The sequence below is a fragment of the Zygotorulaspora mrakii genome, chromosome 1, assembly GCF_013402915.1.
Source record: "Zygotorulaspora mrakii chromosome 1, complete sequence".
In the NCBI taxonomy this organism is placed as follows: Eukaryota; Fungi; Ascomycota; class Saccharomycetes; order Saccharomycetales; family Saccharomycetaceae; genus Zygotorulaspora; species Zygotorulaspora mrakii.
The window spans coordinates 331,401-347,161 of NC_050719.1; the positions used below are offsets into that span (position 1 = coordinate 331,401).

At 40.3% G+C, this 15,761-nt stretch overlaps 8 protein-coding genes and 1 non-coding gene across 9 annotated transcripts; 6 read left to right on the forward strand and 3 right to left on the reverse strand.

Moving 5' to 3' along the window:
- Positions 1 to 258: 258 nt before the first annotated feature.
- Positions 259 to 347, reverse strand: HG535_0Atrna2K. The gene is given in 2 exon segments: positions 259 to 295; positions 310 to 347. It is a non-coding gene; the product is annotated as a tRNA-Lys (tRNA).
- A 1,493-nt stretch (positions 348 to 1,840) lies between these two features.
- Positions 1,841 to 2,827, forward strand: PIL1 (lipid-binding protein PIL1; the record flags this gene model as incomplete). Its single annotated transcript, XM_037286056.1, has 1 exon — positions 1,841 to 2,827. One exon carries the CDS (start codon positions 1,841 to 1,843, stop codon positions 2,825 to 2,827), a length of 987 nt encoding a protein of 328 aa, XP_037141951.1.
- A 344-nt stretch (positions 2,828 to 3,171) lies between these two features.
- COG4 (Golgi transport complex subunit COG4) lies at positions 3,172 to 5,724 on the forward strand (the record flags this gene model as incomplete). Its single annotated transcript, XM_037286057.1, has 1 exon — positions 3,172 to 5,724. The coding sequence occupies one exon, from the start codon at positions 3,172 to 3,174 to the stop codon at positions 5,722 to 5,724; it is 2,553 nt and encodes an 850-aa protein (XP_037141952.1).
- Positions 5,725 to 6,220: 496 nt separating this feature from the next.
- On the forward strand, positions 6,221 to 9,109 carry FHL1 (Fhl1p; the record flags this gene model as incomplete). The annotated part of the gene is made up of 1 exon (XM_037286058.1): positions 6,221 to 9,109. The coding sequence occupies one exon, from the start codon at positions 6,221 to 6,223 to the stop codon at positions 9,107 to 9,109; it is 2,889 nt and encodes a 962-aa protein (XP_037141953.1).
- Positions 9,110 to 9,243: 134 nt separating this feature from the next.
- PRE2 (proteasome core particle subunit beta 5) lies at positions 9,244 to 10,107 on the reverse strand (the record flags this gene model as incomplete). The annotated part of the gene is made up of 1 exon (XM_037286059.1): positions 9,244 to 10,107. The coding sequence occupies one exon, from the start codon at positions 10,105 to 10,107 to the stop codon at positions 9,244 to 9,246; it is 864 nt and encodes a 287-aa protein (XP_037141954.1).
- A 772-nt stretch (positions 10,108 to 10,879) lies between these two features.
- Positions 10,880 to 11,404, forward strand: RPL11A (60S ribosomal protein uL5; the record flags this gene model as incomplete). The annotated part of the gene is made up of 1 exon (XM_037286060.1): positions 10,880 to 11,404. One exon carries the CDS (start codon positions 10,880 to 10,882, stop codon positions 11,402 to 11,404), a length of 525 nt encoding a protein of 174 aa, XP_037141955.1.
- Positions 11,405 to 11,467: 63 nt separating this feature from the next.
- SNT309 (Snt309p) lies at positions 11,468 to 12,073 on the reverse strand (the record flags this gene model as incomplete). Its single annotated transcript, XM_037286061.1, has 1 exon — positions 11,468 to 12,073. The coding sequence occupies one exon, from the start codon at positions 12,071 to 12,073 to the stop codon at positions 11,468 to 11,470; it is 606 nt and encodes a 201-aa protein (XP_037141956.1).
- Positions 12,074 to 12,325: 252 nt separating this feature from the next.
- MRP13 (mitochondrial 37S ribosomal protein mS44 MRP13) lies at positions 12,326 to 13,240 on the forward strand (the record flags this gene model as incomplete). The annotated part of the gene is made up of 1 exon (XM_037286062.1): positions 12,326 to 13,240. One exon carries the CDS (start codon positions 12,326 to 12,328, stop codon positions 13,238 to 13,240), a length of 915 nt encoding a protein of 304 aa, XP_037141957.1.
- A 620-nt stretch (positions 13,241 to 13,860) lies between these two features.
- GCD2 (translation initiation factor eIF2B subunit delta) lies at positions 13,861 to 15,750 on the forward strand (the record flags this gene model as incomplete). The annotated part of the gene is made up of 1 exon (XM_037286063.1): positions 13,861 to 15,750. One exon carries the CDS (start codon positions 13,861 to 13,863, stop codon positions 15,748 to 15,750), a length of 1,890 nt encoding a protein of 629 aa, XP_037141958.1.
- Between the last annotated feature and the right edge of the window lie 11 nt (positions 15,751 to 15,761).

The window sequence follows — 15,761 nt, forward strand, 5'->3', positions numbered from 1 at the left end:
CAATGGACTAACTGCTATCAGTTGACAAGGTTACTGCCAGCTACCTTGAATCAAACTTCAGTCAAAAATATGTATTTTGCCTTCATTTTCACAATTTCTTCTTATTTTCTGGATATCATGCTACAACTGTTTCGAAGCTATATATTGGACACAGTAAACAAACCCAACTTGCCATCTTTTTTCAACCAATATTATTTCCGTAAACGGTAATTGCACGAAAATTTGAGAAAAATAAATATTCAAAAAATAAGACGAAAACTCCTCATAGGGGGCTCGAACCCCTGACATTTCGGTTGTCCTCGCTTTTGCTTAAAAGCCGAACGCTCTACCAACTGAGCTAACAAGGATGAGTTTTCGTTGCCTAGAAAGCTTATAATTTGAGCTTTCTCGTATAATACAAGATTTTACCGCTCATTCCAGATCTCAAGTACGTCATTTTCGTACTTTGGGACTATTAAATTCGCAGGACTGTGAAAACCAGCTATATAGAGCCGCAGCTTCTCGACCTCCTCTGCCATGAAATCAACAAAAACTGAATGCCTTGACGTATAGTCTCGGAAAAGAATCGACTTGTGCTCAAACAATGCGTGCTGAAACGAAAGCATATAATTCGAGGCCGACTGATGTTGTTTACATCCGTCAGCCATCCCGGCGTCACACGTTTATTCAGCCCTTATGACTAGCCGAAGCTGCTCTTTCTTGCTCGCGCACGTGGACCTTCTCACGTGATCGCAATCGCCAGTGTCTGGCAATAGTGGCAGTCACTGCGCTTGATCAAATCACGTGATGCTCGGCCAGAGCATCATCGGTGTTCTCTTCGCCTGCCCTCTGTCGTCTCTGAACTGCTTTCCGAAACAGCGCGTTCGCTACTTGACTACTGTCTGTCACCTGTCTCAACGGGCAGCCTTTGAGCACTACCCGCCAGACGGTCTCGAGTGGCATCCCTTTTTCGCGTCTACCGATTCTGGTTTTTTTCATTTACTGACATCACGCTAGAGTGCACACTCCGGCCCTCCAAGTGATTCAACTGCTGGCTCTCAGGATTTCGCAGACAAGAGCGCGACTCAATGGACTCGAATCTTGTGCTGTTAGCACCCTGAGAACCAGTGGGCATTTAAGAACTCATTCAGCTGAACTGAGTGGGCCCTGCGACGTCTCCGGCGAGAGAACGAAAAAGCAACACTTTTCTTGACCTACTTGCCAAGAACGTTAATCAACCCCATCCCTTTTTGGAAGGGGGCAGGGCCCATCAGCACTCTTATTAGGGCACTCATTGACGTATGCCGTATGGCCTGTGACACTTTAGGTGCAATTGGACCGACCCTTGCACTTTTCTGGGCACCTTTCCCCTCATTTCCCCCCTCCTCGCCTCCATCTCCTCGGGCTCGCTCCCTCCCCCCTTTTTGCTTTGTTGTCGGAACCAGCAAAAGAATCATCGACCGGGTTACCGCTATTTTGTCTTTCCGTATTGTCACTCGGTTTCCGTTCCTGTGCTTTCTGTGCTTTCTAAAATGTGCGTCGTGCGTCGTGCTGTGTGCTTTTGGCCGTCTCGGTGTCCAATTTCGGATCAGTTTTCCGTAGGGCTCCCCTCCCCTATCGGTTTTGAAACCAGCACAATTTATTTTTGCTTTGCTTCTTTTCCTATTTCGGAAATGGATCCCTTATTGGAATTACGAGGGTCGCGTCCTCAAGATAAATTTATAGATAAAAGAGTTGGAGTTTTGACCCTTTTTTAAAAACACTACAACCACTGGAAGAAAAGTTTTTTGGTTGCAGTCGGTCTTGAAGATTTAGACAGTAGCGTTCTAGTGTATAAGTACAGTGTCGTGTAAGTGATACAATGCACAGAACTTATTCTTTGAGAAATTCAAGGGCACCAACGGCCTCGGATTTGCAGAATCCGCCACCACCACCTTCGTCCACCAAGAGCAGATTTTTTGGTAAGGGTGGTATTGCGTACAGCTTCAGAAGAAACGCAGCAGGATCTTGGGGTCCAGAACTGTCGAGAAAACTGTCTCAGCTGGTTAAAATTGAGAAGAATGTGTTGCGCTCGATGGAAATTGCGTCCAACGAAAGACGTGACGCCGCAAAGCAATTGTCCATCTGGGGGTTGGAGAACGACGACGACGTTTCTGACATCACCGACAAGTTAGGTGTCCTGATTTACGAGGTCAGTGAACTGGATGATCAATTTATCGATCGTTACGACCAATACAGATTGACGATGAAGTCCATTAGGGACATCGAGGGCTCTGTGCAACCCTCGAGAGATCGTAAGGACAAAATCACCGACAAGATCGCCTACTTGAAATACAAAGATCCACAGTCCCCCAAGATCGAGGTGTTCGAGCAAGAACTGGTTCGTGCGGAAGCTGAGTCACTTGTCGCGGAGGCGCAATTGTCTAACATTACCAGATCCAAACTGAGAGCTGCTTTCAATTATCAGTTTGATTCTATCATTGAACACTCTGAAAAGATTGCGTTGATCGCGGGCTACGGTAAGGCTTTGCTGGAACTGTTGGATGACTCTCCTGTCACTCCAGGTGAAACGAGACCTGCCTACGATGGTTATGAAGCTTCCAAGCAAATCATTATCGATGCAGAAAGTGCTTTGAATGAATGGACTTTGGACTCTGCCCAAGTCAAGCCAACTCTGAGTTTCAAACAAGAAGAATATGGTGACTACGACGATGAAGTCGAAGATGAAGAAGCTGAACAAGTCGAAGGTGGCCAGCCTGCCGATGAGGAAGAGCAAAGATGGGCCGAGAATGCTGATGTTACCGACGATGTAGAACCAGCTGCAGCTACAGTACAACCAGTCGTCTGAACAAAAGAAGCCCAAATATCAACGTTCATTCCTAATGGGCCAAAAAAAGCTACAAATGTGTCCTTTCTGAGTTTGATTTCTTGTACAAGAACTTTATTCCTTTTTTAATATTAATTAAAATGTGTATTTACCAATTTCACTATTCTATTACTTCTATCTTCTTCTCAGCACGATGACTGGAACTACATTGTAGTACGTGGAAGTTATACTCAATCTCTGATTAAGTCGTGACGTACGAGTATCAAAGAATTGTTATTTAGTCTTTAAAGCGATCATACTGAAAACACTCTGAGTTTACAGATTGTTTATATATCGTAGCACGGTCCGCATTCGTATGTATTGTAATGAATCCTCATACATCCTCATGGGACTCTAATGTATTGGATGGCCAATTGCACAGAAATGTGACTAAGTACTCCAATTTCTTACAAAAATTATCAACTAGTTCACAAGTCGATAAGTTATCGCAGCTTATTAAAAGAGAGCGATCAGAACAATTACAGTCATTGGATCAATTCATTGAAGAAGCACAAACAAAACATAACTCCGCTATTCGCAAACTGGAGCTACAAAGAACCGATTTGACTTCAACTTTATCACAATACCATTCTGCCGTATCAGTGATATCTGATTCAAATGTTGTTGCGAAGACGATAAATTATGATATTTCAACCATTGATGTTGAGGATAAATTAATCAAAAAAACCCTGGATTTTGTTTCTCACGTTAAGAAGTTAAAGAATAACATCTCAGTAGTTCATGGTGCACTGGAATCAAAAAATTATATCTTAGCAGCAAAGTCTATTCAAGAGATTAGAAATGTGCCAAAAGAAATTTTGGAATCAGAGTTTGCTAAAAAGACCGTGCCATCAAGTGAAATACCGGAGGAACCCTCTGTTCTTCTTGATATTTGGTGTGAGCAGTTCAGTGAACTGCTGAGGACAAATTTTTTGAACGCTGCCAAGTCTCAAGATGTTCAGCAACTAACTATGATGTTTAAAATGTTTCCAATGGTCGGGCAAGATAGTTTAGGGCTTGATCTCTATTCTAAATATGTCTGTGATATAATTGCCGAAGAAAGTCGTAAAGTTGTAACCGGTGATATTAAAAAAAATGGCGTATTTGCAAGAGCATTATTTCATCTGTTCAGAATTGTTTCCACTATAATTAACGATCACTCAAAAATTATCTCTAGTTGTTATGGTGTGAATCATATGATTCACGTTATGGAAAAGGTTGAGAAGGAGGCAGACTTGCAAGGTGGCCTTGTACTGGATATGTTTACAGAGACAAGGAAAGTGGATCGTTTTGTCAAAGAGATAACTGAGTGGTTCAGTAAAAGAGAAAGCATTGATAATCAAGATGAAAAAAATAATATTGATAGCGATGACGATACTCGTTATGATTCGGATGATATTAATGATAATGAAGAAAATAACTCAACTGTAATTGGTGCAAATGAACTATCGAACTTGGTCAATGAATTTTCTGAAATGTTGAAAACTTGGTCAATGTATGCAAAATTTTTTTCCGCTAGATGGTATGAATTTTCAAATATAAAGGATGTTGATTGTTTGGTTCCACCACCACCCATTCTTGACGGAAGGTTCACATTGAAGCTTAAAAATGATAACGTCGCTACAAATTTTGAGACTCTAATCATGTTCTCCTTGAATAAAGCATTTACCAAAAGCCTATTATTAGAGGAACTTCCGTCTTTAAACAATTTAATAACATTGAAGTCAGTAAAGCATGACGAAGTTTCTTCATATCCTATTTCTTCAGTCTTGGAAGATACAGCACTATTAATAAGAGAAAATTTAATGTTAACTGTGAACACTGGTCAATACCAAATATTTTCCCATTTTTTGGATCAATTGGCAAAATTTTATCAGAATGAGTTTCTAGTTAAATTCTTGCAATCAAAGTTCAAGAATTTGCAGCCTAAATTGACTGTTTCTCTAGCCCTCAAAAAATATGTACCGACAGGCGCAAGTCCCTCGAATTCAAATGTGAACTCAAGAGGTATCTCGCCGTCTATTACTGAAAGTTACGCGTCTGCTAAATTGTCACAACTTGGTTTCAATTTTAGAGGTGCTGCGGCAAACGCTTTAACAAATTTTCAAACAAATTTACAATCCGTTGTATCAGACGAGGAAGCAGTTCTGGCATTTCATCATTTTCTGATATATATCAACACACTTTCGTTGAGTAGACGTTTTGTGCATAAATTGTTGTCAATAGAAATATTGACGGAACGTCCCAATTTATTGCGTTGTAATTTTCCCTTTGAAGACAATGCACAACAGTTAATCACTAAAGTAAATGCGTGTGAAGATTTAATGGTTAAACAAAACAACAAACTTCAGAAATGGGCCGTCAAGTTTTTATTTGAAAATATTGTCAGCAAGAGAATACGAACCATAACAACAAATTGCTTTATCAACGGGAATGATAACAACTACGTATCGGGCGCTGATGATTTCGAGGTTATGCCCGGTATGAATGAATTTGTTAAAAAGTGGAAGCAGAATATGATTCCTTTTCAAAATATTTTGTATGACGATGCTTATACGGAACTACTCACCCTAATAGTGGAGTATATTATCAAGATTGTTGAACAAAGAATATGGTTGTTGAAGGTAAATGAGTTGGGGGCAACCAAGTTGGATCGAGAGCTCAGTTTATTTATCCAGACTATCTGCTGGTTCAATTATACTCTCAGAGAAAAGTTCACCAGATTGACCCAAATTGTCTTGATATTGGGATTCGATGATGACAATTTTGACGTAACCACTGGTGATATTAAAGAAGAGCTCGTTAGCAGCATCAAATGGGTACTGAGCCCTCAAGACCGTATAGAAGCAAGAAATCTTAAAATTGATAAAAGACAATAAATAGAATGCGTAAAGTATAATCTCGATGCCAAATAGGTCTTCTAGCGAGTTTTACGTAAATATGAATCAAAAACTGAAGTCGTCATTATCGTCACATGATACGTTAAAACTTCGGAATGGAAGACCTTCAATGATGAAAAATAAGAAATTCGCAAATCATCATGTAAACAAACAGACATCGAAAGAAGAAATAAATAAGACTTTGGCGATAGTATCGCGGGAGCTTGAGGGTTCATATACTGCAGTTACCCAAGCTTGTTGTCAGTTCAGTGGCTTTACGTTGTAACAGCAGGTTTCAGCATCTTTTAAGAATCTACGCTAGTTCTGAAAAGAAGTCATAAAGCAGAGCGGAGAATAAAATACTTCGAATTTGCCTTACTCTGATCAAGGGGATAGTTGAAGGATTACGTATCAGTCTGTGCGAGGTTATAAATACTCTCGACTTGACGGGTCGCCCTCTTTTTTTATCAGAAGGCTTTGGGAGTGATTTTTCGCAATGGAAGCTGTTCATAAAGCTTTAGCCGAACCCAATACAGTAGAATCCGAAAAATATGATAGCACATCTCCAGATGTTCGTAATAAAATAAATGAGCAGGCCTTCGATGCTTTGCAGGAATATAACACTGGCGATGCAAAGCCTGCGTCAATCAGGGATGGAGTACCGTCTGATGAGCAGACTGTGGACGAGGACAAAGAAATGCAAGAGGGAGTTCATCACTTGGTAGAAAATGAAGATTTAAAGTTGGATTTACCAGATAATCTTGATAGTGAGGATTTTTCAAAATTGCTAGTTTTTGATGAAAGGCACGACGATGACTTATTTGCAACACATGATATTTTGGAAAAGACAATACGAGATGCGGACTCACAGGAGCAACAGGGGCACCAAGAACAACAAGAGAAGTCGGAGCTTCCAGAGACTATAACACAATATGGGGGAAATGACGAGGTACTAGCCTCCAAAGCAGAAAATAAAGCAGAAGTTAATGTGAGCGGTGATGAAGAGGTAAAATTGTCTGAAGCTAGAGACATAAGCCCGAATCTGACTGCAGATGTAAACAGTACTAGTAGTTCAATGCCAGGCGAGTTGAGCAAATTTTCAGTGAAAGAAGAAACATTGTCTCCAAGGCGAACTTTTTCTGATATAGACAATAACACAATCTCTCTTCAGAACCCTACTAATCCGATTGAGCCAGAGAATACTGCCAATGATACGGGAACGGAGAACGGTCAAATTACAAATTTATCTGCAAACTCGCCTGCCTCGCACTCAAATAGTGGCAGAGAGACACCCGCGGCTATTCTCCATGAAAAGGAAAGTCTTGTGTATCTCAAAAGGCATGACTCGCTGACGCCTATGATCTTTCAACAACATGAATTGAAGCAATTTGTCAACAATGGTGATATTCCCAATTCTGCCGGCAAAGACGCGTTGACTCAAGAAAGTCCGACAGCGTCTGAAGAACAACCAACTATATCAGCTTATGCCAGACTGGATTTTCAAAGCTTCACCTTTTATGTTCAAACATTACATTTGATCATAGGTAGGCGATCAGAGAATGATTTCACTCATAAAGTTGATGTCAATTTAGGACCTTCAAAGTCAATTTCAAGGCGGCATGCCCAAATATTTTATAATTTCGGTACTGGAAGATTCGAATTATCAATTATTGGCAAAAATGGCGCATTTGTTGATGATATCTTTGTTGAGAGGGGGAATACCGTTCCTTTAAAAGATAGAACAAAGATTCAAGTCGGCCAGATTCCATTCCAATTCGCATTACCGGAGCATGACAATTCTGAAAAAACACTGGCCACCCCAGAGGCTTCACAACTACATTCAAGCACGGTGAATGGTAAGCAAAACGGTACGGAGTCGCTTAAAGATGAAGATGAAAAGAAAGAAAAAGATGCCCCTACAAGCCCGAAAAAACCGGTAAAAAAGCAGGTTGTTAAGAAAGAAAAGAAACCTGTAAAAATACCGAAGAAGGTATATACTCTAGAAGAGATACCTCCTGAGTATCGAACAAAACCTACTTTTTCATACTCTGCACTGCTCACCACATGTATAAGAAAATATTCCACTACTAAGGGAATGTCTTTATCAGAAATATATGCAGGTATTCGAGAGTTGTTTCCTTACTATAAATATTGTCCTGATGGTTGGCAAAGTTCAGTAAGACACAATCTTTCTCTGAACAAATCATTTCGAAAAGTTTCAAAAGAGGGAAAAGGATGGCTCTGGGGACTTGATGAGGATTATATAGCAGAAAGAGAGCATCTTAAAAAGAAACAGGCAGAAGCTGCTGCCGCAAAAGCACAAGCAGCACAACAAAGACTCGAACAGCAACAAAAACAGCAACAACAACAACAACAACAACAACAACAGCAGCATCAGCATCAGCATCAACATCAGCATCAGCAAACTAAAAAAGCATCTACGTTAAAAAATACAGTTTCAGCAATGAAGGAAAAGACAGCGGTCAAGTCAACTAATGTTAAACAGCAAAACATATCACAAACTTTAGCTGCGAATAGAGCTGCTGACAAAAAATCAAACATGGATGATCACCAAAGGACTATGAAATATTTACAAGAACAATTAATGATTTTAACGAGGGACAGAAAGGGACTTTCAAAACAAGTTATTGCCAGTATCTTAACACAAGCTTTGGCAATGACCATCAATCAAGTAACGCAGGCCGCTAGAAATAAAAGAATAACCGGCAATCCATTAACGGCCCTTATGGATAAGAATCCGCAACATTTAAATCTGATTTTAGCAGCAGCGGTGAACGCTGCAACTTCCAAGGTTACAAATGGTGAAGTCAAGCAATTAGTGAATCTACCTCAATCGAATGACCTTTCAAAACAGGTGAAGAAATCGGCAAACCCACCAGGAAGTGAACAGCCAACGACATCAGATAACAGTAGCTTACCAAGAGCAACTATCAATACACCGGAAGGCAAGCCTTCGAGTGGCTCTTTTGATCCATCCTCTTTGTCGAGGTTTTTTCAACCGCGTCAGCCGGCAAGGGCACCAGCAGCACCTATTGTCAAACCAACTATTCCGCAAAAGCGCTCAATAGAGGAGGAGGAGGATGAAACGAGCAGTTCGGAAGAGTCATCCGGCAGTGAAGAAGATGAATCAGATGATGATGACGATGGATCAGACGACGGATCAGACGATAGTGAAAGTAGTTCAACATCAAGTGAAGATGAAAATAAAGATAAAGTAGACCAGAATGAAGGTGAGGAAGATGACGATGATGATGGTGGTGACGATAATAATAACGATGAAAGTACTGATGAAAGTTCAGGTGACAGTGAGTCAGCTTCTGATACAAATAACAATCAGGAAGTGGAAACCATTCGGGTAAAATAAGGGTCTTATATTGTAACATTATTCTTTATAGAAAATATAATTTTGGATGTAATATTTACATTAAATATAAACATACTAATGGTAATGCTATGGCGTTCATTTATCTTATTTTTTTTTCCTATTGTTGTATGTGTTTATCCCAATACATTGTTGAAAGAACCTTCCTTTTCTTTCACTTCCCAGAACAGGTTACCTATGTCATAATTACCATGGTACACCCAGCCGGCTTCTGTAACGTGATAAAGATTTACTGAACCACCTGAATAGGCATCTCTATGTGTAGCAGCAAGGATAGATCTCTTGCCAAGGTACAGGGCTTCTTCAACGGTTAAATCCCATTTATAATTCGCATCTAAAACACCGTATGCAAAAGTTTGACCTGAACCAACGCAAAACAGATCACCCTTCAACCTCGTGCCATCAGAGTCCACATAATAGACCGTTGGGCCTTCTTTTTTTGTATAGCCACAGATCATAGTACCCATTGAAAGCCCTGCGCCTTTGTATTGATAAACCAAATTGCTCAATATTTTGGATGCTGCCGCCACAGAGATACGTTCCTTCTCCTTCAATTCGTGAAGTCTACATTGAGAGCCTAACCAAGTTTCCCAATACTGGCAATCCGCCGCACCACCCGCCATGGTACCTAACAGAAAGGGATTGATTTCAATGACCTTTTTGACGGTCTGTGATGCAATCCACGAGCCCGCAGTGGCACGGGAGTCGACTGCGACAACAATACCACCTTGAAATCTGAAAGCCAGGGTGGTGGTGCCGTGAGCAATCTTTATCTTACAATCTGGATTCTGGGAATCATCCGTGTGCGCTCTCAAAAACTGCTGTGGCGACGAGATCGGCGGCATTGCAATCGATGGCGCCATTCTCTTGAATTGGGAACTCCCCATCACGAAATCCTGTTCCAGATTCTCTTCCTCATCATACTGCAGTTCCCTTACCAGGGCATTTGGCGTGGCAAATCGCTCCGCAATTGCCTGCATTTCTCAGTAAACTTTCGTATATTTCCACCTACTTAGTGCTTCTGTTGCGCCTAAACTGAACACCTTACAGCACTTCACTTGTCAAAATATCCTCTGTATTCTGCAACTTTGCGCAGATCTGCTCTAATTCGCCACCCTTTTCATACCCTTCCTTCTATGATATCACGGTAGCTCTACTATCATGGCATCCTACAGTTACCCGTCCTGCGCTTTCGTTGAAAAACAGTCTTCTCTTTATTACATTCTCAAGATGGGGTCACCCGCCTTTTCAGAGGCTCACCCGGCTTATGGTTTTCTGTGACTGTTCTAAATTACAGCATCCGTGCCCCCTGGCACCTTGAAATACACTGGTGTATGGGTATGGGTGTGAGTGGCAGATTTGCACTTTCGTGAGACAATGTGCACACGCTGCAGATTGCGAACGACTCCTCCTGTAAAAGCCGGAGCGAGTCAACACCCATTCATCTCCGTGCTTTTTTTGTTGCAGAATTTCATTTTATAGCCAGAGGGACGCTGAAAAATAAGATGTGATGGCTCGTGTGTAATGATGCATACCGCTGGTAGTATAGACAATTGTTGCAGGTAGTAGTGGTGATGACAGTGGTAGTGTGGGAAAACTCTTCACGAATTCTTTCATGGGTGGGTAGTGATGGATTATTCTGACCTCAATTGATGCACAAGTTTTACAAAGTTACTGTTGTTACTTAGGTACTGCTGTTTGCTGATTCAGATTGTATCATACCCAGAGACCCAGAGCAACATATAACCAAAGATGTCTGACAAAACTCAAAATACCATGCGTGATTTGAAGATCGAGAAGTTGGTCTTGAACATTTCTGTCGGTGAATCCGGTGACAGATTGACAAGAGCTTCTAAAGTGCTAGAACAACTATCTGGTCAAACTCCAGTTCACTCCAAGGCCAGATACACTGTCAGAACCTTCGGTATCAGAAGAAATGAAAAAATTGCTGTTCACGTCACTGTCAGAGGTCCAAAGGCCGAAGAAATCTTGGAGAGAGGTTTGAAGGTCAAGGAATACCAATTGAGAGACAGAAACTTTTCCGCCACCGGTAACTTTGGTTTCGGTGTTGAAGAACACATTGATTTGGGTATCAAGTACGATCCATCCATCGGTATTTTCGGTATGGACTTCTATATTGTTGTTGGCAGACCAGGTAACAGAGTTGCAAGAAGAAAGAGATGTAAGGCTGTTGTTGGTAACTCTCACAAGACCTCCAAGGAAGATTCCATTGCTTGGTTCAAACAAAGATACGATGCTGAAGTCTTGGATAAATAAGCTGATTTGAAATATTGACATATATATATATGTATACAGATATACATTTAGGTTTACTTTTATCTATTGCACATTCAAATTTCTAATTAATTTGTTCCTCCAATTTTGAACGTCCCTTTCAAAAACTGGCTCATTTTGCAATTGAACGTTCTTTCGGTACGCGTTGAGTTCTTGAATGTGTTTGCTTTGGAGGTCAATAACTTGTTGTAATTGTTCAGACCTGTTGCTGAGATAATGGTTATTTATGGCCCATTGATTTAATAATGTCTTCGGTAACGCCTCCCTTAAAATCAACTCCTGGTGTTTCAAGTAGTTATCGATTATCGCGAGTCTTTCAACGTTACACTGGGGATTGTCCAAATCATATATGTCCATTCGTACCCGAGCATTTTTCTTTTTATGCTCTTCTAATAGTAACTCCTCGTTGTATGGTCTCTTCCGGGCGCTGCCATTCACTTCGACGTTCTCACTTCCACTATTATAGAGTTCATATAGCTCCTCATCGAATCTGGACTGCTTATGTGGTTGAGATTCCAGTAGACGCAAGACTTCTGGATGGATTTGATCGTTTGCCATGATTCGTTCTAGTTCAAGTTTCATTCGAGTTTCCACTTTCTCCAAGTGAGTGTCATCTATTTGTGGCTCATCTATAAACGGCAAGTAGTCCATTACCGATTGTTAATCTCTAAACGTAGCTAACCTTCACTTACCTTGCTGTCGTACCCTCTTTGTTACTTGACTTCGCTGGTTCCTATAGAGCTCAGCTTGTAGTTTGATTCAGGGTAACTCCTTTTATTCTGGGTATTGGTTCAGCATATTCACCGGAAAAATCATCAATCATCACATAAAATGAGCCATGAAAAAGTGTAGAGTTATAGTTAACACAAAGGATAATTAGCATTGATTTCGTATTCTGCACCAATGCTGGTTTTCAAAAGATTTGCCTCCACGGGAAGCCCCAAGGCAAAATTGGAGGAATTTTTCACGTATCACACAACCAGTGCTCTTCTCAAGCCATGGATATACCGTCCAAAGAATGCGAATTATTTACTCACCATGGATATGAAGGATCCCAACTCCAACAGGCCACTGCAACCACGTAAGCCCGTGGGGCCATTGTCTCGAAAAGTCCTAAACGACTATATTGAGAGTATACCTGCCAGATCTAATGAATTGGTCGAATGGTTTCGAAATTGGACTCAAGTTACACCAAGAAAGCGTCAAGTATTCAATTACGTTTCCAGTCAACATATCCAGCTTATGTTGGTGAGCTCCTTCTTCAAATTGGGATCTTATGATGAACTTTTGATGAACCTGTACAATAATAAAGCGAAATTTCTGAAAGCACAGAACAATGAAGCTTTTGATGTCGAACATTTTTTTAATACCATTATTATGTGCAAGTTGCATAAAAATCATTTGTGCAATTACAGAGACGCAGAACTTGCGAAGAGGAAACTGATTAAAACCTGGAAAGCAATTACGAATCGTAACGATAAAACTGGCCTTGCAAATGCTCTCGTTTCTGTTTTGGCCAGACAGCAAGGATTTGAAGTTGATCTGAAAGGCTTGTCAGTTACCGATATTGTATTGCCGAAGTTGGGAGAAATCGAAAATACAAATCCATCAAAATTGCTAAATTTCATTCAGGAAAATCGCTACGTCTACCTTATGTTAAGAACTATTGTTGAATTCAGCAACGATGGCCCGATTGATTCAATAATTGAAAACTTCATCTCCTCCTATAGAAGGGCAGCTGAAGAGCTGGGAAAAGATGACATCTACGACAATTACATTGAGTCGATGAAAAATCTCTGGATAACAAAAAGTGAATAATCTCGTTAATCATAACATAAATAGCTATGACTTGTATATAAAGATAAATTGATTTTTACATTACCATTTTTTTTTAGTTAACGGAATTTAATGATTAGTTGTCATTTTTGGCTTTTCAAATAGTATAAGTTTTGCAATTACTGTATTCTAAAACAAAGAGTTTGATTTTTTCGCTGTGTTTTCTTGGATCTAGAGAATAAATGTGTATGGTTGATAGATATTTTGTTTTATCTGTCTTCCCATTATATTTCCTCTTGGCTTTGCGCGTTGCATAAAATTGTGACACGAATAATCTATTTTGTCAGTAAAGAGAAAAAACGGTGCGTATTGAATTTCAGGAGAGCGAATATTCACAGTAAATTATAGGATCAATGAACGCAAAATATCAAATACGCCCTAGAGATTCGCATCAATTGAACAACAGTCTTGAGGTCTGTCTATATAGTTACCCGCCTTTTAATTTTAAGTCATTTTCTAAAATTTTTATCCACTACGCGCGGAAATGTAATATCAACCTCATCACTTACATTCATTATAATTTCTTAATTTCGGATCACCGCTGCACAGTGCTTGATAATAGCGGAAACTGGGGATTGAGCTTCAATTAGGCATATTTGGACATGACTTTAGGGGCCGAGGCTGCAGAAGGACAGCACGATAGTCATGCAACAGCACCGAAGCAGGTGGATGACAAGAAGAAGTTGTCTAATAAGGAATTGAAAGAACTGAAAAAGCGTGAAAAGGCTGCAAAGCGTTCGGCTAAAAAACAAGAGGGTGGTATGAGTATAGAACAACAGCAACAACAAGCCCAAATGAAACGCGAAAAAAAGGAAGTGCAGCGTGAACAGCAATTGCAACAGCAGAGAGATCAACAGAAAAAACGAGAGAAAAAAGCCATGCAAAGCAAACCTTCCTTGAAAAAGAGTACACTGTTTGGTCATTTGGAGACAGCTGCAGAAAGAAGGGCCACATTACTTGCAATAACGAGTGCAATCACTACACCAAAAGCTTCCAGAATAACTGCTTCAGGATTGATGGTGCCAACTATAGCCACTGCAGTGCCAGGTGCAACGGCTACAACCTCTGCGTTATCCGCCCCCAATTCATCTACTTCATCTACCTCATCGACACATGGTGGCTCTTCACCAGGAACTCTTGGCATGGGACTAACAGCAACCAATAATAGCCAGCAGGAAGGTACGAATGATCTTGCAAAGACTTTTGCAACCATGACACTTGATTCAGACGAATTCTCTTTAGTGTCAGGGATTTCCTCTGTCATTCCTCATGCCATCGAACAATCATTTGACTCCCCTCAGATGGTATCTTCAGTCAAAGAGCTTCTCATGAATAAAAACTTGATACATCCTGCAGTAACTCTCCTGACCTCCCAAATATCCAATTATAAGATTGTAGGTTCAACCCCCCGTTGCATAGCAATGCTAGAGGCATTTCAAATAGTTATAAAGGACTATCAGACACCTCCAGGTACCACACTTTCCCGTAATTTGACAAACTACCTGTCTCACCAAATCGATATATTGAAAAAGGCGAGACCCTTGAATGTCACGATGGGTAATGCTATCAGGTGGCTCAAACAGGAGATTTCTTTAATTGATCCATCAATGGCTGATAAAAAAGCGAAGCAGGAATTATGCGAGAAGATTGCTCAATTTGCCCGTGAAAAAATTGAGTTAGCTGATCAACTGATAATAGGAACTGCTTCACATCACATAGAAAATGGTACAACAATCGTAGCTTACGGTTCGTCCAAAGTACTAACGGATCTATTCATTTACAATTCTGTCGATTTAAAAAAGAACTTTAAAGTGATAGTTGTGGATTCACGACCTCTATTCGAGGGTAAAAAAATGGCTGAGGCTTTAAGAAGTCATGGTGTTAATGTTATGTATGGTCTTATTACTGGGCTGGACGACATATTTAATATGGACGTTGATTATGTCTATTTAGGTGCGCATTCTATTTTGTCAAATGGGTTCTTGTATTCGAGAGTTGGTACTGCAATGGTTGCTATGACGGCAAAGAGACGTAATATTCCTGTATTGGTTTGCTGTGAAAGTCTGAAATTTTCCCAAAGAGTTCAACTAGACAGTGTTACGTTCAACGAATTAGCTGATCCTGATGATTTAATATACATAGACTCGAAAAAGTCCGTGAACCTCCACAGTGCCAGCAGCACACTTCTCCACCAATTTTTGAAAGAGCGTGAGGAGCAGAAAAAGAAAACCATTCAGGAAAATAAATCAAATACGAAGAGCAACAATTCATCCTCCACTTCAATTTCAAAACCAAATACCATTTCAGAGCCTTCAGGTAAAACGGTATCAAATATTCTGGACGGTTGGCAAGATATTCCAAGTCTTAACATAGTAAATGTCTTATATGATCTAACTCCACCTGAGTATATCAAAAAGATTATAACTGAATTTGGAGCGCTACCACCATCTTCCGTTCCGGTAATCTTACGAGAATATAAGAGCTCTGCATAATTTTGTATAGA